Source organism: Populus nigra, chromosome 1 (assembly GCF_951802175.1).
Source record: "Populus nigra chromosome 1, ddPopNigr1.1, whole genome shotgun sequence".
Taxonomy (NCBI): Eukaryota; Viridiplantae; Streptophyta; class Magnoliopsida; order Malpighiales; family Salicaceae; genus Populus; species Populus nigra.
The window spans coordinates 6,792,993-6,819,943 of record NC_084852.1 but is presented as its reverse complement, the minus strand read 5'-3'; the positions used below and the strand labels follow the sequence as shown (position 1 = coordinate 6,819,943).

The 26,951-nt window shown below is 35.8% G+C and overlaps 3 protein-coding genes and 1 pseudogene across 3 annotated transcripts; 3 read left to right on the top strand and 1 right to left on the bottom strand.

The window, feature by feature from the left end:
* Positions 1–340: 340 nt before the first annotated feature.
* LOC133700701 (receptor-like protein kinase THESEUS 1) lies at positions 341–3,455 on the top strand (annotated as a pseudogene).
* Positions 3,456–14,455: 11,000 nt separating this feature from the next.
* LOC133697021 (uncharacterized) lies at positions 14,456–15,675 on the bottom strand. Its single transcript, XM_062119341.1, is given in 3 exon segments — positions 14,456–14,733; positions 14,736–15,240; positions 15,439–15,675. Coding segments are annotated over 3 exon segments (1,020 nt in total).
* A 2,758-nt stretch (positions 15,676–18,433) lies between these two features.
* LOC133697888 (uncharacterized) lies at positions 18,434–21,983 on the top strand. Its single transcript, XM_062120713.1, has 5 exons — positions 18,434–18,669; positions 19,632–19,908; positions 20,048–20,170; positions 20,842–21,132; positions 21,483–21,983. Exons 2-5 carry the CDS (start codon positions 19,660–19,662, stop codon positions 21,693–21,695), a joined length of 876 nt encoding a protein of 291 aa, XP_061976697.1. The 5' UTR covers positions 18,434–18,669; positions 19,632–19,659; the 3' UTR covers positions 21,696–21,983.
* A 725-nt stretch (positions 21,984–22,708) lies between these two features.
* Positions 22,709–26,523, top strand: LOC133694645 (uncharacterized). The gene is made up of 7 exons (XM_062116266.1): positions 22,709–23,342; positions 24,138–24,215; positions 24,413–24,447; positions 24,547–24,602; positions 25,272–25,370; positions 25,633–25,714; positions 26,283–26,523. Exons 1-6 carry the CDS (start codon positions 22,944–22,946, stop codon positions 25,689–25,691), a joined length of 726 nt encoding a protein of 241 aa, XP_061972250.1. The 5' UTR covers positions 22,709–22,943; the 3' UTR covers positions 25,692–25,714; positions 26,283–26,523.
* The last annotated feature ends 428 nt before the right edge of the window (positions 26,524–26,951 follow it).

The window sequence follows — 26,951 nt, the reverse complement described above, 5'->3', positions numbered from 1 at the left end:
ATGATAAATTTATTTCTGTTTTAAAAATATTTTTAAAAATATTTGAGATTTATTTATTTATTTTTTAAAATTAATATAATTTTAGTATTTTTAAATTATTTTAATACATTAATATAAAAATAATTTTTTTAAAATAAAAAATTATTATTTTAATACAATATAAATAAAAAATAATTTAAAAAATAGCTACAGTTACATACTCAAACACGTCATCACTCTCTGCATGATGGGTTTTCACGGTGACATGCATCCAATATCAACTGGACTTTGATCTCTGGCTTCAACCCAATTCACTCTCCCTCAGTTTCTCTCCTTTTTGGTTTTCTTCTTGAGGTAAGAGTGTCTATTTCAGCAAAAAGTTTTTGTCTTTGCAATAATGTAGATTGCATTCTTTTGTACTTAATTACTGTGTTTTTTCATAGAGCTAAGCTTGGTTGAAGTTGGTCTAGATAGATCTGAGGTTTGTGCGGATATTGTTTTTGAGGCATTTAGTGATCGGGGAGCTAGTTCCTAGCATTTGGGTTCTTAAGGCCTCAGGGATTGGGGTTTGGGAGCTAGGCAGTTCTAGTTTTCGTTTTTTTTTTTCTTTTTTGAGTTGGGACTTGTGCATTATTTGGCTTGCTAGGAGCTCGAGGATTTGGGATATTGCAAATGGTGAGCATGAAACTAGTGAGCTGGTTACCTGTAGTTGTTGCTTATGTTTTATTGGAGTTCCTTGGTCATAGTGGATCATTTGCTGCATTCACTCCTCCTGATAACTACTTGGTGGCTTGTGGTTCTTCAAAAAATGTCATCTTCCAAGGAAAAACTTATGTTCCTGACTCAGGGCATTCTTCTCTCACTTTAAACACTGGAACTTCTGTTGTTGCTAAGTCCAATTCTAGTTTCCCATCTCCTATCTACCACTCTGCTCGAATTTTGTCAGGCATATCGTCTTACAAATTTGATATTAAGCAAGAAGGTAGGCATTGGATCCGTCTTTATTTTTACCCTATTCCAAACTCAGGCCAAAACTTGATGTCTGCGTTGATCACTGTAGCCACAGACGATTTTGTACTTTTGAACAATTTCACATTCAAGAATTATAATGGTTCTTACATGTTCAAGGAGTACGCAGTCAATGTGACTTCTGATACTTTGACCCTTTCCTTCGTTCCTTCAAACAATTCTGTCACATTTATTAATGCAATCGAAGTTGTTTCTATCCCTGATGAAGTCTTTCCAGACCAGGCAGTAGCTATAAATCCATCTACCCCTTTTAGTGGTCTTTCTGAACTTGCCTTCGAAACTGTTTTCCGGTTAAACACTGGAGGTCCGTCGATCACTGCAGAAAATGATACTCTTGGAAGAATTTGGGAGAATGATGCCAAATATCTCCATGTGAACAGCTCTGCATTGAATGTTTCAGTTAACCCTGCATCCATAAGATATCCACCTGCTGTCACTACTGAAATAGCACCAGATAGGGTTTATGCCTCCGCTGATGTGATGGGAGTTGCAAATGTAGCCGACATGAACTTCAACATTACTTGGGTGTTCTCTATCAATCAAAACTTCCGCTATTTTGTGCGGGTACATTTATGTGACATTGTGAGTAAGGCTCTGAACAATCTTGTGTTCAATCTGTATATAAATGATGAAAATGCCGTTGAGAGTCTTGACCTCTCAACCTTTACCGGTGGCTTGAGTGTACCCTATTACAGAGACTTTGTCTCCAATGCATCAGTAGATTCAGATACTTTCACTGTAAGTGTTGGTCCAGATTTAACAACAAATTTGACAAATGCAACTATGAATGGGCTGGAGATTTTCAAAATCAGCAATGAAGCTAAAAGCTTGGATGGGCTTTCATCTGTTGAGAGCCTCCTTCCTCAATCACCATCGAAGAAAAACAAGATTGGAATTATTATTGGTTCGATTGTTGGAGCTGTGGTTATTTTTGGTTTGATTGGTCTCTGTTGCTGTTGCTTGGCAGCACACAGGTCAAAGACTACGACTCACCAGGCACATCCATGGCTGCCATTGCCATTATATAGAAACCCTCAGACCATGACCAAGATGTCCACAACTTCTCAAAAGAGTGGAACGGCAAGCTGCATCTCATTGGCTTCCTCTAATCTCGGTCGGCTCTTCACATTCCAAGAAATCCTCGATGCAACGAACGAGTTCGATGAGAGCCTGCTTCTTGGGGTTGGTGGTTTTGGCAGGGTGTACAAAGGAACCCTTGAAGATGGAACTAAAGTAGCTGTCAAAAGAGGAAATCCCAGATCCGAACAAGGTCTTGCTGAATTCCGAACTGAGATTGAAATGTTATCTAAGCTTCGCCACCGTCATCTTGTCTCTCTTATTGGCTATTGTGATGAGCGGTCAGAAATGATTCTTGTCTACGAATACATGGCTAATGGACCCCTTAGGAGCCATCTATATGGAACTGATCTACCACCTCTATCATGGAAGCAACGACTAGAAATATGCATTGGGGCTGCCAGGGGCCTGCATTATCTCCTCACAGGTGCCGCTCAAAGCATTATTCACCGAGATGTCAAGACAACAAACATTCTGTTGGATGAAAATTTCGTGGCCAAAGTTGCTGATTTTGGCCTCTCAAAAACAGGCCCGGCTCTTGATCAGACCCATGTGAGCACAGCTGTTAAGGGTAGCTTTGGTTACCTTGATCCTGAGTACTTCAGAAGGCAACAACTCACAGAGAAGTCAGATGTGTATTCATTTGGAGTGGTTCTAATTGAAGTTCTCTGCACCAGACCGGCTCTAAACCCTGTTCTCCCGAGGGAACAAGTCAATATAGCAGAGTGGGCAATGACCTGGCAGAAGAAGGGTATGTTGGATCAAATCATGGACTCCAATCTAGCAGGTAAGGTGAATCCAGCTTCTCTCAAGAAATTTGGGGAGACAGCTGAGAAATGCCTTGCAGAGCATGGAGTTGACAGGCCATCAATGGGAGACGTCTTATGGAATCTCGAGAATGCTCTTCAGCTTGAGGAGACCTCATCTGCACTCATGAAACCTGAAGATAACAGCACAAACCATATCCCAGGCATTCCGTTGACACCACTCGAACAATTTGATAACAGCGCAAGTATAATTGATGGAGGGAAGTCTGGAACAGACGATGATGCTGAGGACGCTGCCACGCTGCCACGCTGCCACTAGTGCTGTATTTTCTCAGCTAGTAAATCCTCGTGGAAGATGAGAAGGCTTCCACCCATTCTTGGACAAAGGACATTCTGGTGAAGATTTGGCTGTCTGGTCACCGACTGTTTTTGATAAAATGGGAAGTGAATGAGCTAAGGTTATCTCGTCACATTGTTCAATTTTTTTTACCTCAATTTATCTTCCATAGCTTGTAATATTGTTCTGTGATGGACACGAATCAATCCATTTGAAATTGCAAGTTACCATAAGGGCTTGATCTAAAATTCTTCTGGCTTTCAGCTGCCATGTTATTTTTCACACAATTACTGGATATTCAATGTATTGCTTTCACAATATTTATTTTCACATATTGATTATAGAAATAATTTACAGCTCACTGCCTCGGTAATCTGATTCATTTGCAATGCTTGAGTATGTAATGTCTTGTAATATATATATATATATATATATATATATATATATATATATATATATATATATATATTTGTGAGCTCATTCCCAATGTCGCAACCTCTCAACAGCTTGATATCGTGGTGACCTTTCCTGGAGCGGGGAATTGATTTCGAGTCTTTGTTTTGTGAAAAGGAGAGTCGTCATTTAGTATTATGGTTATTAAGAAACCTAACTGGTCTTTTAGAGATTCTAAGGCAATGGACTGGTTGCGTAAATGGAAGGTATTAGCACCCCTAGTACGTTCTATCTAAGTTAAGCTGCTTGGTGTTTGATTTACTTTACTATGATGTTGGTGTTCTTTAATCAATTTTCCTGGGATAGGTTTGCTATAATCAATGGACTTGGGTTTAAAGTTTAAAAGCAAGAACCCTTGGCTAATATAAATCATACCTTTAGATATGTCTATAGAGTGCCAAGAAGAATCGATGCAGATCTCTTAAATCTGTGTTTGATTTGAACTAAATTTATAACCTATGAATTAAAAAATAGCTAAGATAGAAATCTAAAAAGATTCAATGTGCTTAAAAGCTCATTTTTTCCTTAGTATTTCAAGTGTTCACGACTCGTAAATCGCAAGGAAGAGAGATATAAATTTAGAAATCTAAGGAAATTCAGAATGCTTTAAAAGCCTCATTCCCAATGTTGCAACCTCTCGAGAGCTCGATATCGCGGTGACCCTTCTCGGAGTGGGGAATTGATTTCGGGGTCTTTATTTTGTGAAAAAGAGAGTCGGCACCTAGTATTGTAGTTACTAGAAAACGTAACTAGTCTTTCAGAGATTCTAAGGCAATAGACTGGTTGCGTAAAGGGAAGGTATTAGCACCCCTAGTACGTTTTATCTAAGGTAAGCTGCTTAGTGTTTGGTTTGCCTTACTATAGTGTTGGTGTTCTCTAATCAGTTTTCCTCGGATATGTTTGCTATGATGAATGGACTTGGGTTTAAAGTCTAAAAGCAAGAACCCTTGGCTAATATAGATCATAGCTTTAGATATGTCTACGAAGTGCCAAGAAGAACCGATGCATATCTCTTAAAATCTGTGTTTGATTTGAACTAAATTTATAACCTATGAATTAAAAAATAGCTAAGATAGAAATTTAAGGAGATTCAATGTGCTTAAAAGCTCATTTTTCCTTTGTATTTCAAGTAACGACTCGTAAATCGCAAGGAAGAGATATAAATTTAGAAATCTAAAGAAATTCAAAGCTCTTTAGAAGCCTTTTTTTGCCTTAGTGTTTCATATTTTCACAGCTCGTAAACCATGGAGTCAAAAAATTGAAATGTCCTCAATTATAATCGAGGCTTCTTTCAAGGATGTGTGATGACTTATTATTCCTATAAAAATATTTTGGATATTAACCACTTGGATTTTTTTATCCAAACATTAACTGTGAATATTAACAAGTTATTCCTAATAATATTTTGAATATTAATCCCTTTGAGATTTCTTTATCCAAATATAAATGGTGAATAAAGTAGAATTCCCTAAAAATAAGATTTTGTATTTTTTGGAATATTGGTCAACACCCTTTATAGTTTTACAAACATGTTATAAAATCTAGAATGCAAGAAAATAATTTTTGTATTTAAGAAATCCATGCTAAAATACATTTTCTTTCAAAACTTCAAATATTTGTTTTTTTTATATATAAAAGGAGGAATTTTCAAAATATGTTAGAGTATTGGTCGTATGCAACACAAGAAAATATTTTTTTTAGACATATATATATATACAATGATCTTACTCATTTTTTTTGGCTGGGTCCAAATCGGCCCATGTGGCTGGGCTGAACCCAGTAGCCCTAGCAGGTCACTTGCCCAAACTAATGACTTGGCTAGGCAAATAGTGTCTCCTAGGTTATTGTTCAAGTAAATTATAATTCAATTGAACAATAACAAAAGCATGCACTATAACCGTATAATTAAAGTGAAAGAAATGCATGGAAACTTACCTGGAGCTGAAACGGGCGAAGACGATGGCGCTGAAGCTTCTGCCAACAGCTAGTGGTCACTGATTCTGGAGACCACGAAAACAATGGCCACGCTAGTTTTGGTTTCTATTTTTGTTTCTCTCCTTTTGCTGATGCTTTCTTTAGAGATGACGAAGACAATGGCAATGAAGGCGTGTTGTGCTGGTGGAGCTGTCACCCTTGCCTCTGTGTTTTTCTTGCTTTCAACTGTGTCGTTCCCTATGGTTTTATCTGCCCTGCCTCTCTCTCGTTTCTTCTTCCTCTCCTCTATTATGTTTCCCTTTTTCTTTCTTTCTTTCCCCGTTCAGTGAAGGTTTTCACAATAACAAAAGGATGAAAGAAAACTCCCTTTGTTCTCCCCTGTTATCTGCGTTGTTCTCTCCTCTCTCTTTCTCTCTTTTTTTTTTGTTTTTTCTGCTCTCTCCCTTTTCTCCTTTTTTTTCCGTCCTCTTCTTGAGGTCAGCAGTGTTGAGATATTGCCATTAATGGGCAACAACTTTGCAGCCTACCCTAAGAAGTAGGGTTACCATTGTCAAAAGGCTACAATGGTAGTTGCACCAACCATTGACAAATATGATGCAACTCATGTGCTGCCACCATTTGTGCCATAATTTATGGCCTCTTCTCTGCCATGAAATGCCTATAAATAGAGGCATTATTTGAGAGCAACGAGAGAGATAGAGTGAGAGTGAAGAGAAAAGAAAAGAGAGAAAGTGAAAGGTTGCCATTGGCATCAGCTGTAAGGGTAGCAATGAGAGCTGGGAGTTGAGTTTTAGTGGATGTGATCCTCCTCCTCCATGTATTTGTTTTGTATCCTTTCTCTATCTCTAATAATATAGACCTCTCTCGTGGATGTAGGCGGTTTGCCGAACCACATTAAATATTGTGTCAGTGTGCTTAGCCTTTAATGAGCAAATATCAGTACATCACCGGTCCAAGAATCCCCAACAATTGGTATCAAAGCACATGGTTTAAAGTGGTGTTTGATTTTGCTCAAAAATGAAAGTTGTCAAAATTGTGTTTTGACCATACCACTGTGTAAAGGAGGAAGAAACGAAGCCACTGGTGAAAATAGCATTGAAATCGGATGTCAGATATGGGCGCACACGCCGGCGAGGTACTATAATGAGACAACAGGTGCAAAGAGAAGAAGAGTTCCCAGATGAAGCTTAGAGCAGAGACTGTATGAAAGGTTATACAACATGAAGTCTCTTGTGCTCTTGATGAAGGCAACATGCGAGGACCTTTTCAATGCATGTGAGCATGGAAAGATGAGCTGTTGCAGAAGCACCTAATTGAGGGGGTGCAAACACCTATGATAAAAGGCGACCGCCTATGATGAAAAACGAAGACACAAAAAGAGAGTTGGTGTGGGTAGAGCTGTCAAGCAGAAAGGCGTAGAAGCTCCAAACATAGAAATCGAGATGGAGGATTGCGAGGAGTATGCCGCAACTCTCTCTTTCTATGTGATCAATGGTAGTGATCTCTCCTATAGTCCACATAGTGGTAGAGAATTTTGGAGCCACTTTGATGCATCTCAGTTGAATGAGGATGCGACCACTTATAAAAGGTGAAGACACCTAAGATAAAAGGTGTAAGGACCATGAAATGAGCCCAAGATCAGACTGCTGCATGACGACGAGCGGAGACACCTCAGATGGAAGGTGTGAGGGCCATGATAGAAGCCCTAATTCAGAACGCCCAAAGCCAATGTGATGGCTGGATATAAGTGGACAAATGTATAGCCAATGAAGTGGTTATGATGAGTATGGAGACAAATGCCGGATTGACTTTCATGGATATTGCCCCCATGCTAAAGATCAATGAGCTAGAAGACATTTGCCTTGAACAATAAGTAGGTGACTTGTGGAGCATTAAGACGTGACTATTATATAGGAGCAGAGGGCATGCGCAAGTTTCTGGAACAAGTTGACTCTTGTCAAAGTGGTAAGATCGGTAATGGCATTATAATACTCAGAGTATGAAGACAGATATGGATCAACCTTTAATGGGTTGCCCCCATGGTTAAAGGTGGAAAGCTACCTAGACTCTTTAGACTAAGAGTGGGAAACTCATGGAGAAGTAAGGCGTGGTTCCTAGGGTGGAACAGAGGGCAGACGCAACTCTGGGATTAGTAGACTCTTGGAAGAGTGGTGAGCTCGTGATCATATTGAAATACTCAGATAATGACTATCGCACTTGGAAATATCTGTTTGAAAAGGTGTTGTAAGCCTTGGTGTAAGGCTTGAAAAATCATTCCAGACCAAGCATGGTTGATACACTCAAAGGGGAATGTTGTGTCCTAGAGAAAAACATTAACATTCTTCATATGTGACGAGGTAAACCATCTGGTTGAAGTGATCCTTTGGAGTGAGCAAAGGGGTGCTTTGGTAACTCTAGTGATTGAAAGGTTTGGCGAGTACCTGTAGACTTGGCCAAAGATGCTCTCAGAATGGTAAGCTTGGAAGAGCTGCAAGATGCAAGCTTATGCTGAAGATGCAAGAGGACAATTGCCCATATAAATGTCAAAGGGGGTGATTGTTAGGAAATTGCCATTAATGGGCAACAAATTTGCAGCCTACCCTAAGAAGTAGGGTTATCATTGTCAAAAGGCTACAATGGTAGTTGCACCAACCATTGATAAAAATGGTGCAACTCATGTGTTGCCACCATTTGTGCCATAATTTATGGCCTCTTGTCTTCCATGAAATGCCTATAAATAGAGACATTATTTGAGAGCAAAGAGAGAGAGAAAGTGAGAGTGAAGAGAAGAGAAAAGAGAGAAAGTGAAGGGCTGCCATTGGCAGCAGCTGCAAGGGCAGCAATAAGAGTTGGGAGTTGAGTTTGAGTGGATGTGATCCTTCTTCTCCATGTATTTGTTTTGTATCCTTTTTCTATCTCTAATAATATAGACCTCTCCCGTGGATGTAGGCGGTTTGTCGAACCACGTTAAATATTGTGTCAATGTGCTTAGCCTCCAATGAGCAAATATCAGTACATCACCAGTCCAAGAATCCCCAATAAGCAGCCCAGGTTTATATAGCTTAAACGCAGCTCTATTTAGGAAACAAAAATACGCTAATCTAGGATACAATTTCGAGTGTCTTATAATCAGATAAAGCACATTAGGAAATTAGAATATTCTGATTGATATTCTGATGATTCCAGTGATTATTTTCCAACGATTAAAGGGTGGTGCAACTCCTTTCTTTCCTTCCACAACTCGCAACGTGAGGCACCAACTGTTTCCTTTGGACTGAGGCAGAAAAAAATGTGCTTTGCAGCTCAACAATCAGGCGAGAGAATCATGGAAACCAGCGGGAATAGCTATGCACATAAAAGGAAAGAATTTTAGACGGGGAAGGGTATTGTTCAAAACACAAATGAACAATACCATGCTACAAAGTCATATTTCTTATCCGGCGCTGTAGAATTCCTGTCATTTTCTGATGATCTAGTCCCCCTCTTCTACTTTCTTACAAACCAGCATCTTTCCTTCTAATTTCATCTTCAACTAATTCCCTCATTTTAGCACTTTTCAATTCAGTCCTTGATCCAAAAAATTCCTTCAAACCGGCTCATAATCCCTCGAATCAGACTTGCGAACTCGGGCTAGAACCGTTCTCGGGGCAGGATTCTCTACTTTCATGCTAGACCTTAAAACAAGAATATCTTGAGCTTCTGATATTGAAATCAGGCGATTCAAAAATCGAAATTCATCTACACGTATGGGACTACAACTTTCCTGAGGGATTCAAGGTTAGATGAAATTGTTTTGAAGAATAGAATTGCAAAAAAACTCGAGCTGGAATCCTTCTCGCAGCAGGATTCTCTGCTTTCACATTAGATATTCAAATGGGAATATCTTGAGCTTTTGATATTGAAATCAAGAGATTCAAAAATCCAAATTCATCTAAATGTATAGGACTATAAATTTTATGAGGGTTCAAAGTGAGATAAATTCGTTTTGAAGAACAGAATCTGGCCGCTATCTGATTGGTGAAAAAGATCTCCTGACTTGATTCGGAAACTGACAATGCCAAGTATCTCAATCTAACTAAAAGTCTGACATAACAATAGTGAGCCCTAGGACCTAATAAAGGTGTAGGTCAATTTTTTAACATGTCATAAATGATAGAATATAGCTAGGATGGTCAGATATTGCATGAAATCAAGTCAAAATCAAAGTCTAAGTTGGAACAAAATTGGTATTACAACATAATTGTGACAGCAGAAGAATCAATTTTTAGTGCAAATTCTGAGGGATTTATCGAACCTTAAAGACCAGATAAAGAAGGAAAGAATTTAGCATTATGAAGACTCCTAATTAGCCTAAGAAACCTGACAATCTCAACAGCAAAAGGAGAAGGATAAAAAGAGCAGAAAATAGCTGAAACAGGGTTCAAAAAACACCTTTCTTCTTTGCTTTTGTCAATTCCTTAACAATCACGAATTAAACTACTGCACTTGGTTCAAAAGAAGTACACACCATCTCCACTATGTGGGGCCCAAAAATATGTAACAACACCCAATACTTTGATTTAATCTATTCTCCAAAACTTTATCTTCTAGCTCCTGTGGCTCGGGAAAAAAAAAACTATATAATCTTATGTGATAAACTGCATTTTGTGCAGCAAAACCTCAGGTTGCCTTACATTTGATCAACACCATGTCTGGCTATCTCAGCATTTGTTCCACTTCCTGAGTTCAGTTAATGAAGAGAACAAATTGAATCACAGGAACTTAGAAACAGGCAAGCTTCCGTTCAAGGCGAAAAAATAAAATAAAAATGAGCATAGTTAATAACGTCGTGCACAATGTCCGACCACTCTTTTTTGTGCTCAATCTAAGACCTTGGAGAGGATTGTTGTCGAGTGAACCGGACTCCAGCACCTGGTCCGTTAATTAGTCCTGACCGTGTGAGTCCGACCACACAGGATAGGCTACAGAAAGGGCATATTTGCTTAAAGCTTGTCCTGTGTAGGCCTAAGGTTGAATGCTTTTAACTCTGATAACGTTCACTGAAGCAGAAGCTGATATCTTTAGAAAAAAATTTTGATTGAATTGAATTAGCATTTACTAATGGAAAGTGAAAAACAAAAAAGAATCAGAAAATTACTTCTTTTCCAAAATTAACAAAAAATCTAAATCCTTTAATAAAGTTACTATGCATCAGATATAAGTTACTATAATTATATTTTTATTCTAAAAAAAAACAATGTACTCAGCTTTGGGGATACAATTATCTTTTCACCATGACTAATTGTCTATTCATTATTAGTTGTTTAAAAATGATTTTTGAGGTTATATTTGAGTTTCAAAGAATTAGGGAAGTGTTTAGAAATATTTTTGAGAAAAATAAAAAAATAATGACTTACCATGCTTTCCGCGATTTAGCCGGAATCCGGCGATCCAAGGAAGAAGATGACTTGAACATAGATGATGCGCTGTTGAAGTTTTTATTTTATGGTTGGGCTTGGACGAAGTCCAAGCATTGACTAGATCGTAGCCTAGACTCGTCTAAGCTTCTTTTTCATTTGATTTTTTTAATATTTTTTAATTTTGAATTTATCACTTTAAACTATGCTATGATTGTTTGTATTTTCTATCAAACTATTTTGAAGTGATTTTATGTATACAGCAGTTATTATAGGATAATTTTTATACTTTCAACTATTATAATTTTTCTAGAAAGAAATTATTATTAAGAAATCTAATTACTCGTAATATAATGAATAGAAAAATGTTTTTGTTCAGTATTTCAACTTTTTTATATAAAGAAAACACACAAATTAATGTGTATGTTTTTATTTGAAATTAAATATTTTTTATTATACATATAAAAAAAATATGTCAAAGAATAATTAAAATATATATCAAAAAATATTTAAACACTGGTCAAGCAAAACATAAACAAAAAATAAATTATAAGAATAAATCAAATATATATTCTATTACATCTCATCTCCTAGTATCAAATAGTGATTGAATAATTTTTTTGTGTCTTGTTTATCATACTAGACACAAATAAGTTCTGCTCCTAACGTTCCATCTTTCTACTATTTCACTATTTTGTTTACATAGTCATGCCTGTTGTGTCTTATCTCTCTATCAAATGCTACTAAAATAATAATAAAAATAATAGTATGATTATTATTATTAGCGAATATCCATTCGTCTCCTTAAAATTAAAAGGTTCAAGATTCAAGTCTTTCCTATCTTGTTACTGTTTTATACATATATATATATATATATATATATATATATATATATATATATATATATATATGAAAATGAAATGCTTTGTAGTTTAACTATAAATACTCATATTTTATGTGACGTAATTTTTTAATTTTTATTATATAATATAGTATAAATATTTACATAATTTATTTATATTTAATTTCTTTGCAAAATAATCAACACAAAAAGTTGATTGTATTTTGTTACACATGCTAGCTTCAAGTTATTACATAAGCTAGTCCGATGACACTTCTTAATTATTGTTCAAAAAAAAAATTTACGATTATAATTTTCATTGCTATAAAAAATGTGATCGCCCAATATAATCACTCCAACTACATCCACGATCACCATTTCCACTTTGCTACTTTATCTTAATTAAGTTAAGTTAATATGGTCATTTTTTTAATTAATTTAAATGTATATTGATTTTTTTTAACTAACATGCCTTCAGTTGTTTTTTCTTTTTATATTTACAACTTTTCTCCTAAAAACATTTTTCACCTTCATATATATATAGCCAATTCAGACACATGTTTTTGATAAATTGAATGTTGTCTATCACATTATGAATAGCAAATACATTTTTTTTTAAAAAAAAAGGTCATTGTACGTAGAATATGCCTTCGTCTGAACTCTGACATGAAGAATGTCTTTCCTATGGAAACAAGTTTGGATACCAAGTTACAGACATACTTATCTTTTTCTTTTTTATACATAAGAAAAGAAGCAAAAAGAAAAGATAACTAGGACGTAAGAGAGAAGGGAAGTTGTCCTATCCACAACTGGTATGGCCACTCCTAGCTTTGCTGGCTTCTTGAAATCTGGAGGTGAGTACTCCTGCCAAATTACTCCTTCAACATTCGTCAATAGAACATAGAACTTGGAACTGAACCTCTAAGTGAGCAAAACAGTTATAAATTATGTCATCTTGTTTGGTTACTGGCACAATATTGATTGAGATCTCTGCAAGTTCTGGGAGAGTGACTAGGACGATGTTCTTGATCGATGTTCTCTGTACTTTAATATGACGTTATGGGGATTTCCATGAAGATAAATGGCCTTCTGGTATGGCTAGCTCTTCTCCAATGTGGGAGAATTTTATATGATCCATAACTTATAACCACATAATAAACAGTGAAAATGGGGATTCTCTTACTTACCTTGTATGCTTCTGACAATGACTCTTTAAAGAAAGAAAATGTACTACTATAAAATCCCAATCAAAATGTACAAATTGAGGATTAGTACTGGGACTTTCTTGATAACAGGTTAAATGGGCACTGTTTTCATTTCTTTGTTTAGTCATACAAATCCTACAAAAAAGACGAAGTTGCTGTCCCATGTTAAATGGAAAAGTCATCTTAAACCAACATTTTCAGGCCTTCCGACTTGAACATTTACGAGCACAGCAGTCTATATGTGACATTTTCCAATCCAAAAGAACAGTTTCCTTATATATCATCTTGCTCTGCTGGTTGCTGAAGTTATCCATCCATCACCTATTGATTATTGATTATTTTTTTATCCCTATTCGCTAAGATTCTTTGGACAAGACAGGCATCCACAGAACTATTCTTCCAAAAATGATGCCAAATTTAGTGAAGGATGCTGATATGCTTGAAGGTGACGGTGGCCTTGATACAGTCTACCTCTTTAACTTCGGCCCTGGTAAGTCAATTTCTTTTACTTATTCATTATGACTTGACTTCATGTGTTCACTTGGATCATTTATTTTTTCTGAATGAATTAAATCAGCTAGTGGATGCCATCTCGACTGCTTGTCTTGATTGGCACCTGTGATGGCTGTAACAAATTTTTTTGGTCTCAAAATATTTTGTCAGATTTAAAAACTATGACATACCAGAAAGAAAGGGTTGCAGAGTTTGATGAGTTTGTTCATCGAATCGGGTTTGAAGTAATAGAAGGAGGGCACCTGAATCATGGTTTTTCTCATTACAAGACAACTTTCCAGCTTACTTCAACTGGAGAGCAGGAGACCTAATTGATGTCACAATCTCATATTAGTCTCAAGTAGAAGAAGACACCGTACCATCAAATTCAGCATTATCAACATTAGTTTTCATCAAGCACATGGAAAATTATTTGATGAATGGTGCTACTTAGGTTGTTTGCATTTCCTGCGGCTATGATCTGTTGAGCCCGACCTAATTACTGCAATATAAGGGACGGCATTTCATTTGGATGTATTGATCTTCAGTAATCTTTGAAGTTATAAAGTTTCCATGTCTTTGAACAGCACTAAAAAATACATATGCAGACACAGAACATCTTTCTATTTCAATAATATTAAATACATAATATTTCAAGTACATGTTTAACAAAAGATAAACGATTTGACTATATGTCAATATCACTGTAGTTTTGGAGTAGTAGATTGTCGTAGTTTATCATGGATGATTACCAACACAAAACCATGGAAACAGCAAACATGAAAAGAACATAACAATGAATAGCAAGAAACGTCTTGCATTATTCACTTATGAAATCCCACACATGGCAGCCAGCATTTGACAGCCACCATTTGCTTTTTAAGTTCGAAGATAGACATGCTTCTATTGTTGTTCGTTAGGAGAGTCAGAAATCATTGCAGCATTTACTTCCCGCAAACAATGTCATATCCTGCAGAAGCCCCCTTTGTGCAGTCTAGAGTGCCATACTGCATGACAGAGGAGGTCTCTTGGTTTGAACCACTTTCTGGAGAGAATATACAGGAGGTGCAATCAGCAGAGAAAAGGGATGTGGTTCTGTACTTGTCTTCACCTCCCAAAACTGGCATTGCGACACCAGGCTTTGCGGGGTTCTCAAAATCAGGCCTGTAAGTCCTGCCAAGTACTCAATCAACTGTTGAGGATAGGTGAAAGAACTTAAATTCACCTCCAAGTGGACAAAGCAGTCATTAGCAGGCACTTGATACTTGTGGATTTTATCATCTTCTTCAGTCACTGGAACCACATTTACCAAAATATTTGCTCTGTCCTCCAAGGTGATTATGGCACTGTTCTTGCTAGATACTCTCTCCACTTCCAAGTCCTTCTCTGGGGAGTACCAAGTGGAGAAGGAGCCTTCAGGTATGACTAAATCTTGTCCATTGTAGGTGAGCTTTAAATGGTCAGCTTCACTGTCCCAAGTTGCTGCCTTAGTGGCCTCAAGAGAGAAGGTTTGAGAGTTATAAAGGATTCCCAGGGCTTGAATCCAAGTGAAATCCCGCGGTCGGCCAGCTGGCCTGTGACCAATGAAGCGGCTGTTGATTTGAAGATCAAAATCATATACTAGGCTGAATTGCTCATTGCTCTTTCCATGGAAATAGAAGACAATTCCATCACCACCAATGAAACAGGGATCGTAGCATGCTGATCCCGGGGCTTCACAGTTAGGTTTGTGGTCTGAAAAAAAAAATCAAACACATTAGTTTCCATAACTGAAACATGCAAATTGACAGCCTATTATTAAACAAGTATACACTTATAGTCGAATAATACAAAATTTCTTTTTTCCCATTGCTATTTTAGCTATCAACCTGATAAACATATTTAGTACTTATGAAAATAGAATTGAATGAAAAGAAGTGGGTCATATCTTAAGCTTGCACTGGGCCTTGCAATGTGGAGAGTTGCAGTCAGCATAGCAAACTTTTTCCTTGGTGTTATGTGAGTAATTGCTTGGGCATTCAAAGGGGCAAAGTATATACTGGTTATAGCATCGGATTCCTGGGGTGCCACAGTAGAATAATGGTACTCTTGCTTTTGCTTGTATGAATCCTGAAACAAAGATTAACAGAATGATGAAAATAGAACTGCTACTTAAGATCTTCATAATTGCTATTAGAGATATAGGAAAGAGAAGAAAGTAGGCCAAGTGATGCAGCTGGGTGCTCCATATAGAATTGAACAAGCTGCAGGCCAACTGTTACATTTGCCATTCAAGCTTCTCTTTTGGTTCTAAAACGTTTGCTAAGCTTGTGATTAAAATTTAACTTTTGCTCACATTTGAATAGGAGCTTAGTTGGCTCTCCAACTGACCCTTTCCTTCAGCCTGACAAGGATTCATGCGATTAACCAATTACTAATGCCAAAAAAATCATGTTTACATGGCATTACAAATAAAATCATGTTTATATTAAATATTACTGTTTATGCTAAATATGACACAAATGATAAAAATTTGTTATTAATTTATGATGTAGAATTATTTCTATTTTTTGGATATAATTAGTTTATAAAATAATGATATAAGTAATAAATCGAATAGATCTTACTCATAATAATTAAAAAAAATACCAAGTATTTCAGACTTTCATGTGCTGGTTCTAGCCCTCAGCAACAAAAACATTGTATTGCGTTAATTTTTAAAAATATACAGTGGACATGCTTCACTGTTTATCCATTTTTCCATCACAAGAAGCAGCTTTTTGCTGCTTCTTATAACCTGCGGGGGATACATCATTAAAAAATTATGGTAGAAACATAATCAAACAATAAAAATTACGATTGCGAATGAATTTTACCAATAACTACAATACCAAACAATCACTTAACCATTTTGTTATTAGAATCAAGCATAATCATAAACCCAAAAACAAAAGCTTCAATCAAGGTCGACGAACGGTTTTCCTGGGTAAATGGCTCAAGCCAATTATGAATCTCATTCTCAATGTTAAAAACATATAGTTGAGCAAACTTTGTGCTTCATTGTTAATAGGCAAAAGAACCCCATGAGATGGTGTCAATAACCATTAATCTTTAAGGCATATGTTTCATGCTGAGCATTAATAGAATGATCAATTTTAGCCCACGTTTGATAAATTTAAACAAATTATAAAATTCAATTATCAATAAATTTAATATTAAATGATAAAAAAAATATTCAATTAAAAAAAATTAAAAATGACAAACTTAAGTCAACCTAGGTAAACATGACAAGGGTGAGCAAAAAAATTGAATAACCGATTAAACCGAGAAAACTGGAAAAAAATAAAAAAAACCGATTAAATTGATTAAAATTTTTAAAAAACTAGCCAGTTCGGTTCGGTTTCGGTTTTATAAGCAAAAAACTGAAAAAACCGAACTGAACCGAAACCGGAAAAACCAAGCCAAATCAGTTTGAACCGGTTTTTTCCCTAGGAAATCGGAACCGAAACCGGTCGGTTTGAACCGAACCGAACCGAAAATAATCACCCCTAAACTTGACAGACCTGTGTCTCAGGTCATGAGAGCGAGATAACCTCATAAAAAGCAAACTAAAAAAGATTATGAAACTCAATTCTCAAACTAGCACGGTGTTAAAAATTAAAAGGGCAATTTTAAAAAAAATCAATTGAAAAAAAATGACAAAAACCGCAACTCGAGTCATGAGATTATGATAACTTTATAGAAAGCAAGGAGAAATTTTTTTTACAAAACTCAATTTCCAACAAACTAAATGTTTAAGGATGAAATTGAAAAAAAAATTAAAAAAATACTAAAAAAATGAACCAAGTCAACCTGGGTCATCCTTTCAAATTTATAATCCTAGTCATGAGATCATAATTTCCAAATAGAAAGCAAATTGAAAAAAATTATAAAGATTAACACTTCATTAGTCTAATACTGAAGGATAAAATTAAAAAAACTATTAATTAAAAAAAAAGACCAAAATTCAAATAAAAAAAATTTGATAAAGAATGGCACAAAACCACCTGAGGAAGAGAGAGAGAGAGAGAGAGAGAGAGAGAGAGAGAGAGAAAGGAAGATAAAGAAAAGAAGAGTGGGCCATTTACGACACACCCCCACTTCTATTCACCACGCATTACCTCACCTTGTCGTCCTCATCCAGACGATTCTAGAGACACGACAGAAAACAATCTTTTAAGGTCAAAAGAGGCTATATATGCCTCCACAACACGATGACTATGACTTTTTTCACATACTGACGTCTGTGGTTTATGCCCCATTCAGTTTCCAATCTACTTGTGTTTCATTTTTAAAATTGGCCCTTTGAGCTTTAATTGTTTTAGATCAGTGATCTTAATTTTTATTTTATGAAACTTAGCACCAACTGCTCACCAGGATTTTCCCTTGAATCCTTATATTTAGACAACCATTAAAATCCACTTTAAAATAAACTCAATATAAAAATATCAAATAAAAAGAAAACTCAAGTGATTAAAAAAAGTTAAATATTTTTCTCCATGCTCAATTCAATCCCTCTAATAAAAAAAGGAGTTGTGTATGTGTTCAATCTTTAAATCTATCCTCAAAGTTTTAATTGTTCTAAATTATTAAAATATCATATAATTTGATCAAAACAAGCATCAACCATGTCAAGATAATTGTTTCGACATCACACCATGCCTATATTAAGTAACCAAAACAAACTGTGCAGCTTCAAACGATAAATAAGAAAAACGTACCACAACATAAACAATTAAAGGATGAAAAATAGAATTTTGGGAACACTATTACAAAATCTATGTTGTTTTCTTTGTCGGTGAACAACGTTTTTGGCATACCTTTTAGTTTTTTTAAAAAAAAATTAATTTACTTTTAATTTTTAATATATATATATCCCCAATTTTTGGAATCAAAAGGCAGGACTGAAATGGTCTTGGAATCAGACGGCAATGGAGCTGTCCATATCCCATCATCACCTTCACCATCCACCTTTCACCGTCTCATGCTTTACTAGTCAATATTAATAATTTGCATTCAGACAAAGAAAATCAATCACCAGAATATATAACTTTCCTCCCTAGTATGCATCAACCAAATCAACCAGTGTACTGAACTACAGACAGACCACCTCGGCCGTCGTCAACAACAACAAAACTTTGTAAGACACTACTGTACTGAGCTAAAAGCAGTCTCTTATTACCATAATCATTTATAATTCTGTATCCATACGTTTCTGCTGACTTGGTTTCTTACATGAAGGTTTTCAAAAGATAAGATCTTCGTTTTTCTTTGGTTCTTGGAAGTTCAAAAATCAAGAAAATTTCACTCACAAGAAAGAAACGTTTAACATCACCTAAGAAAGACTTCATATTTGAGATATTTTCCAGTAGCTTTTGAATTGGATTTTCTCTGTCAAATGGGGTTTCGTTTGGTCAATTGTTTTTCAGACTTTAAAAATTGATCTGTTTGGATTTGTTATAGACATATTGAAATCTATTATTTATTTTAATATTTATATTCTGGAAGTTGCTTTTGTGACTTAAAAAATGCGTGTGATCAGTAAGAAAATTTAAATTTGATTGTAAGTTTGATCTTCATAATCTTGAGTTGGACACTTAGTAATGTGAAAGTTATCGCTTGAAGATGAACTGAGAAAAGGCAGGGACGTAAGAAATGATTAACTCCCTTGTAATAGGTATTTCTCAAGGAATGGGAGTTCACTTTCTTATTTAGAGGAGAGATTCTTTAGACAACTTACTGTTATATGACTCAATAAGCTAATTATCTTTGTTAATGATGCTTTACGATGTCAATATGTTGCGAAAAATGTGCACCAAATTATTTGGTAAACTGAATGATTGAAAATGTGAGCTCCGTTGGAAGGGGTGACTCATTGCTTTTTTGAAAATTCTAGATGGAAGCTTTGTTAAAGTGCTTTTGTGTTTTCATGAAGATTTCATCTTACTCTTTGATGGTAATTGTGCAATCTGATCTTCTACCTTCAGGACCATCAACTTTGAAATGTCATACTCGCTGCATTAGAGTAAAGTCTCTATATTGTGCTCCTCTAGACAAGTGGATTTTGCTTTTGTTTTTTATTTACTCCGCTTCTTTGTGCAGGTTTTATTTACGAAAAAATAGAAGCTCAATGAATCCTGGACAGCTTACTCTTCTGGCATCCACTTTCTGTGTGATGCTTACAATGCATTTTTCAGGACAGCTTCTCACTGAGCATCTACTCAGCTGGAAGAAGCCAAAGGAGCAAAAGGCTATTATTATCATCATACTTATGGCCCCCATATATGCCATTGACTCCTTTGTTGGTTTGGTAGATTTTCAGGGGAGCAAAGCATTTTTTATGCTTTTGGAATCAGTCAAGGAATGTTACGAGGCTCTGGTAAAACTACATTCAAAGAATTGTAAATTTGATATGTTGGAAATGAAGTTTTCAAATTTTCATGTGGAAAAATGGGAATTGAAGTTTAGAAACACATCCACAAGTGATTTCAAAGTCAAGTTGACTGTGTTACTTGCAGGTGATAGCAAAGTTCTTGGCTTTGTTGTACAGCTACTTAAACATATCAATAAGCAAAAACATAGTTCCAGATGATATCAAGGGAAGGGAGATTCATCACTCATTTCCAATGACTCTTTTTCAGGTGAAGTTTTATTCTGATTTTCTGTCTTTATCAAACTGATGTTTTAATATTAGAGATGTGCGCATTCATTGGTTCTTTTTATTTGATTCCATATTGATTTGATGATGCTGGTAAATAGCATAATATGCATCATGGCATTAGGAACATTAAGTTATCATTGACAGGAGTGGAACCAAATTTCTGTTACTATGCTTCCATCCAAGGTTGTCTTTCCATTGCACTGTCCATATGTGTTGGTTGACATTTGTACCATTAGCAGTCAACTCTCCAACCTTCTGCCATGGAAAGCAGAGAATACCATAACCATTATTCTATCCTTTTTAGGGAGCTGTCCTTTAGTGTGGATTGTGACCTAGAAGGTAGTGGATTCTGTTCGATTGTTTGTAAGATGCATCTTTTTTTTTAAATCACTACCACTTGTATCAATGAACTGGTTCTGTTGTTCAGTCCATTTGAATTATTGGAAAGTTCTATAGACTGATTACCTGGCATGTCATGTTGGATTACAGGAATTGCAATCCATTCATTGCTGTCCCTTGTATCTTTTCTTATTTGCTTAAACAACGTTTGCTAGTGATGTACTGGTAACTATGTATAAAAATGTTTATCAACTGGTGTTTAAGTGACACACTGTACGTTTGAGTGTTCTCTGACCTTATCTATCACTGCAGCCACACACTGTTCGTTTGAACCACCACACATTAAAGCTCCTGAAGTATTGGACATGGCAGTTTGTTGTGATTCGCCCTATTTGCTCCATCTTGATGATATCTCTTCAACTTCTTGGGTTGTATTCCAGTTGGGTGAGCTGGACATTCACAATAATTCTGAATATTTCAGTATCACTGGCTTTGTATTCTCTGGTGGTTTTCTATCATGTGTTTGCTAAAGAGTTGGCGCCACACAAACCTCTTGCCAAGTTCTTGTGCATCAAAGGAATCGTCTTTTTCTGCTTTTGGCAGGTATGCTCTCATAATCCGCCCTTCTCAGGCTCAATTTACATAACTAGTAGAATTTTTTGTTGCAGTTGATGGTTCCTTGCCATGTCTAATAGATCACACTTTCATCAAACAATGAGGCCTTTGTACATTTTTATGACAGAAGCATGCTTTGGATAAAGTAGAACAATTTTTTATGCTCAAATTACCAAATGTTTTGGAATTCTGACATTGTGAGCTTGGGAAATCAAAATAATCTCTAGAATGTGACTACTTCGAAAAAGGACATGATTTAAACCATCGTGCAGCAGCCAGACTATATAGGTAGTCCTTGAGAATCAAAGACTGAGTAATTTTTTTTATTGTCTTTGCAGGGAGTGGTGCTTGATATTCTTGTAGCTTTGGGCATAATCCGATCTCATCATTTCTGGCTTGATGTAGAGCACATTGAAGAAGCTTTGCAAAATGCATTGGTGTGCGTAGAAATGGTTTTCTTTTCGGCTTTTCAGAAATATGCATATAGTGCTATGCCATATAGAGATGATATTGCCGCAATAAATGTGAAATTGGATAGGAAGAAAGACTAGCATAGAAGCCAACACCAATCTGGTGAGAATTTTAATGCTTTCTTAAAGATTGATGCCAATATTAATTGTTTCCTGTAATGGTTGCATGAGAGACACTGCCTGTACTTTGCCCATTGTGAACCTGTATCTGCTTTCTGCAAGTAGAATCAGCAAAATGTTTTGCTTCATATGTATCAACATGTGTAAAACAAGTTGAAGAGATCATAGGAAAAACAATGGGGCAGCAGTGCCATTTGTTCCATGTGTACACTTTTGAGGAGAATAAATAGCCTATTCTTCCATGGACAACAGGTAATGTCCCAGTCTTTCTTACAATGCTACTCTACTGTCATCGATTCCTTAGCAGCCTTCTTGAGAGACATGAGAGGAGTGGTTAAAACTCACTTTTTATTAGCTGAATGGAGAGCTTCTTCCACTGATAAAAGAACAGGAAGCCCAAGTCATGGCATAAGACTTTGATGTTCCTCCAGTTAGTTACTAAGCGACCTGATGATCTGTACGGCTGAACTGAAAAACAATAACAGTTCTTGTGTTTTTAAGATTCTTACAACAAGATGGATCTATTTAGCATGTTAAGTTCACAACCACATGGAATAGAAATCGATGGAGAGCTATTAAGAATCAGCTGGTTTCTCTTAATGAAGAGTTTTTCTTCTTTTTTCTTTGATTCAAAACAAGTTTATTTTTATTTATTTACAAGAAGCATCTGTAAATTCTAAAGAGCACAAACAAGTTTTATATATATATATGTTCTTACTCGTGTTTTTTATTTAAAAATATATTAAAATAATATTTTTTTAAATTAACATTTTAAAATTATCTACTAAGTAAAAAAATAACTTTTTTTTATAAAAAAAATACTTTTCAACCGAAAAAACAAACAGTAAAAAGGCTGGAGGAGACAAGCATGTATACAACTCAATTTTTTCAAAGATCAGTACAATTGCCAATCTAACAAAAGCTGCCCAAAACAAGTGCACATATCTCTGTCAATAAGACCTGCTGCCTGATGGGATAGGAAGGGAGGGAACTGTCCAACCAGGTCGTTTTCAAGTACAAGTGGCACTCCCTCATTGGCTAGTGAAGACTAATAATCTACATTTAACTCACAGGAAAAGAAAGCAGACACTCTTTCAAACCATCCGTGAGACTGCACAAATTCATTTTGATTTCATTAACCATGAAATCTTCCACGCGCTATCCACTACCAGTGTTATAGCTTGTGTTCAAAACTTGCTCTTCTTGGCCATGACAACACTACTGCAATTCTCTATCTACTTTTCTCCTTTAAAGAAATACCAAAAACCCATTACTTATCACTCTCTACCAAGTTCAAAGTTGGCTTTTTTGAAGAAAGATAGCTTCAAATCAAGGTCCTACAAGGAAAAATGGAGTTTGTTGGGAGGTGGAAAAGATGGGATTTGGATAAAAGAGGAGGGGTTAAAAAGGAAGAGGAGGGTGGTTTTGGTGAGGTTTAATCAAGGGTTTGGTGGTGGTGGTGGTGGTGGGGGAGATAATAGTGGTACTGCTAGGCTTCTGGGAAATATTGCTTTGGCTGCTGGATTGACTTATCTTTCAATGACTGGACAACTTGGTTGGGTTTTTGATACTGTTGGCTGGATCTTGGACACGCTAATTTCTATCTGGGTGTGTTTGTCTTTCCCAGTTTTTTGTTTATTTTTCTGTTGGATGATTGTCTCTTTGAATTTGAATAAGTTTATTGTATGCTTTATTGGACATTTATAGAGGAGCTTGTGGTGAGTTGTGTGGTTTCACTTTCAAATTGATGCCTTTCTACCTTCTGGAAATTTGGAGCTTTGGTTTTGTTCCTTAATATCTACTATCTGTTAATTGTTTACTGAATATTGCAATATACGGGTATTTAATTCACAATATTATTCTGTTCATAAATTTTATTCGGATTTGTACAGTATTATGATTTTCTAGGTAGTAGTTGAGCTTCCTGTTGTTCCTTTTGGCATTTGAGAAGCACCGGTTTTTATATTTTGAGATGCATAATATTCCAATATGATAAGTTCATTGTACTCTCTGGAGAATGCAGAAGCTTCTCTGATATGATCTGTGTTCTTCATACTTCAATTTAAACATGATTTGTTTTTGTCCAAGTTGTCTTCATGTGGTAAGGCTGATTTTATTTCAATGTTCTTGTATTGGTTATAATTGTTTATAGTGGTTTTGCTACCATCTGGTTCTAAATATTTTCTGGTTCTTAATATTTTTTGTCCAAGTTACACGTATACTTGAACGTCCCATGAGTTTCTTCCCCCTAATGAGCAGTGTTTTGTTATATTGAAACTAATAGTAGCTTTTCCATTTTATGTTGAATAACTTTTGTGTTGGGGCTATTACCTCATAGCATTATATTCGAATGAGATCGGTTTGTGCAATGAGATCTAACTGATTAGTGACTTCTATGTGCAGCTCCTTGCTGTATTTATTCCCATTGTAGGCTTGGGAGTCTTTCTCTGGTGGGCAGGACGTGACATACTTCAAGGCACTGTGAGGCTCTGCTCCTTATTCCCAGCTTCCTAGGCACTATCTTTTCTATCATTTATTATCTTTTTAGATATATGCCATCTAGTTCTTCTATAATCCTTCCCTCCATAAAAGATGGAGACACATGCATGTGTTTGGATTTTTTCCTTCTTTAACTGATTTATTTTATTTTATTTTTGGATTTTTTGGTGTGTATGCAGTGCCCAAATTGTGGAAATGAGTTTCAGATTTTCAAGTAAGTGACACAGTGATTTTAATCAAGCATACAGGCAAATTTTTTAGATGGTGTGCATTGTCAGTTGTTTGACTTGGATCATAATGTTATCCTTTTCAGATCTACTTTGAATGATGAATTGCAGCTGTGCCCTTTTTGCAGTCAACCATTCTCAGGTAAAAGCCAAGCCTTGGATAGATCCTACTCTAGAGTTCAAAAATTTCTCGTCACATTCCTAGAATAGTGGACTGTTGGCGCTGAACTTGTTGTGCAATGGTTAAAATAAGGTGATAGATTACTATAAGCTATGCTGCATTTTACATGGAACTGCAGCATAAATTAGTGGGATTGATTTCATAAAGAAAACAATTGAAGATATTATTTTGTTCTTAAAGTTTAAGTTTTTGGTGCACACCTCCACACAAATCACTCTTGCATTTTCACCATTTTGTGGAGTTTCACAATTCTTGATTAGAAATGCAGCATTTGATGTTCGGGATTTCCATGTGATCCCTTTTCAATTCCTTCTTTTTAAGAACCAAAACTTATATTTGCAAAACATGGAATGTGCAATCAATGATGAAATGGAAGGATGATAATTAAAGTTTTAACATATGACCTCAACATTGAGCTTATCAAAGATTAAATTTAATTGTAAAGGTCTTCTTTTGATTCTGGGTGTTTTGATTTTCACGGTATTTATGTAGAAGTGTGACCTGTTATTGTTTTATGAACTAATTTTCTACATCCTGACAAGTTTGATGTCTAGTTGATTGATCTACAAAGATGTTAGCATGTATCTATCTTAATTTTCATTTCTTTATGATATTTTCCATACATTCCAGTGGTGGGTGATGAGTTTGTGAGTGATTCAGTGAGGTTCTCCAAAAAATCTACACCGTTTGGACAAGCATTCAGTGACTTGTCTTCTGGTTTCAAGAAAGGTTTGCCATCTAATCCCTACTGCTTTCTTTCGTTCATGACCTTGATGTAAATTAAATTCATTGTGCATCAGTTTGCATGAGATGACTATGAATAACAGTGAACAACTTTGAGCTCATATAATAATCTACACTAAGAACAAATTGTTAACGCAAATTAAATCCATTTTAGAAATCAAGTGGAGATTCAACTCTTAAAAGTCACCAATTTATTGCTGGTGTAGAATGATTTGTGAATTCTGAAACTGCCTTTGTGTTTGTTCAGGAAAAGAATCTTCTTCAGCTGTTGTAGATGTTGAAGCAGAAGTAAAAGATGTAGACTGAGGGACCATATCCATAATATCCTGGTTTGTCATACAGACCCTTCAACTTCAATAATCTGTTATATTTGAGTGATGTAACTAGAGACTTGGTCAGAACAGCCCTTGCAGATACTCTGTTATAATCCTTCTGATGTTCTTTTGGACTGGCTCTGCCTAAGAATGTTGGAGCTTGTTCCTTGTTTTTTCATTCTTGAATGAAATCCATATCCTCGTATAAGAAGAAAAAAACCTCATAAACATTAGCGCTCCTTCAATTTTATTTTTTTCCATCTGCAATGCTGTTGACTTCTCAGTTTTGAAATGCAAAGCACCTAGCCAACCTTGTTTTTCTTTTGTATTGTTATTATTTTATCGTCAGATGTCTTGTTCAATAAAGATGGGTTTATATTTTTGTAGTTCAATTAGGAATTCAGGAACTTTATGTCTGATTTTTTGTGTAATATAACACATGATCAGGTTTTATTTGCTCAGATTAACAACCTGGTAAACTTGTCCACAATGGAGTTCCAAACAATTGCATACTCTTGCTGTCTGTTCTTAAAAACCTTCAAGTTTTACTTTTCTAAGCTAGTTTCATTTTCCGTTTCTACAGGTTCATCCTACTGTTTTCCGAGTTAAAGAGCAGCTCAGAGCATGTATTGTCATTCTGAACTGAGTTAAAGAGCAGCTCAGAGCATGTATTGTCATTCTGAACTGGGTCACCCTGCCCACACAACATTCATCATACGGAAACGGAATAGCAAGTCTTTCCTGGTTGTATTCTAAGTTTTGACAACAAAGTAATTTGTATGATAGCCTTTTCTATATTTTCTATTGAGGTCCTTTGCTCATCACCTTTCTCTCTAGTCTCTGCATTTTAGGAGCTTTGGGGTTGAAATTGAGTAAGGCACCGTTTGGGAACGCGGCTGCGGCCGCGTTCCCAAAAAATTTGAATTTTTTTTTTTGCTAAAATTTAATATGGTTTGTACGTTTTGGATCGTTTTGATGTGCTGATGTCAAAAATGATTTTTAAAAAATGAAAAAACATTGTTGGCATGCATTTTAGCACGAAAAGTTATTTGAAAAGCATCCGCAACCACACTGCCAAACACGCTCTCAGTTACATACTTTCACAACAAACAATAATTACAGCAGCTTCTGAACCGCAGTAGTCAAATTTTAAAAAACTTGAATCCTTTTGCTCTTATTTTCTGCTCTTCCAATTTTGATCTCGAGCTTGAAAATCTTTTTTGAGTAAATGGTTGCTGAAGTTCATCGCTGA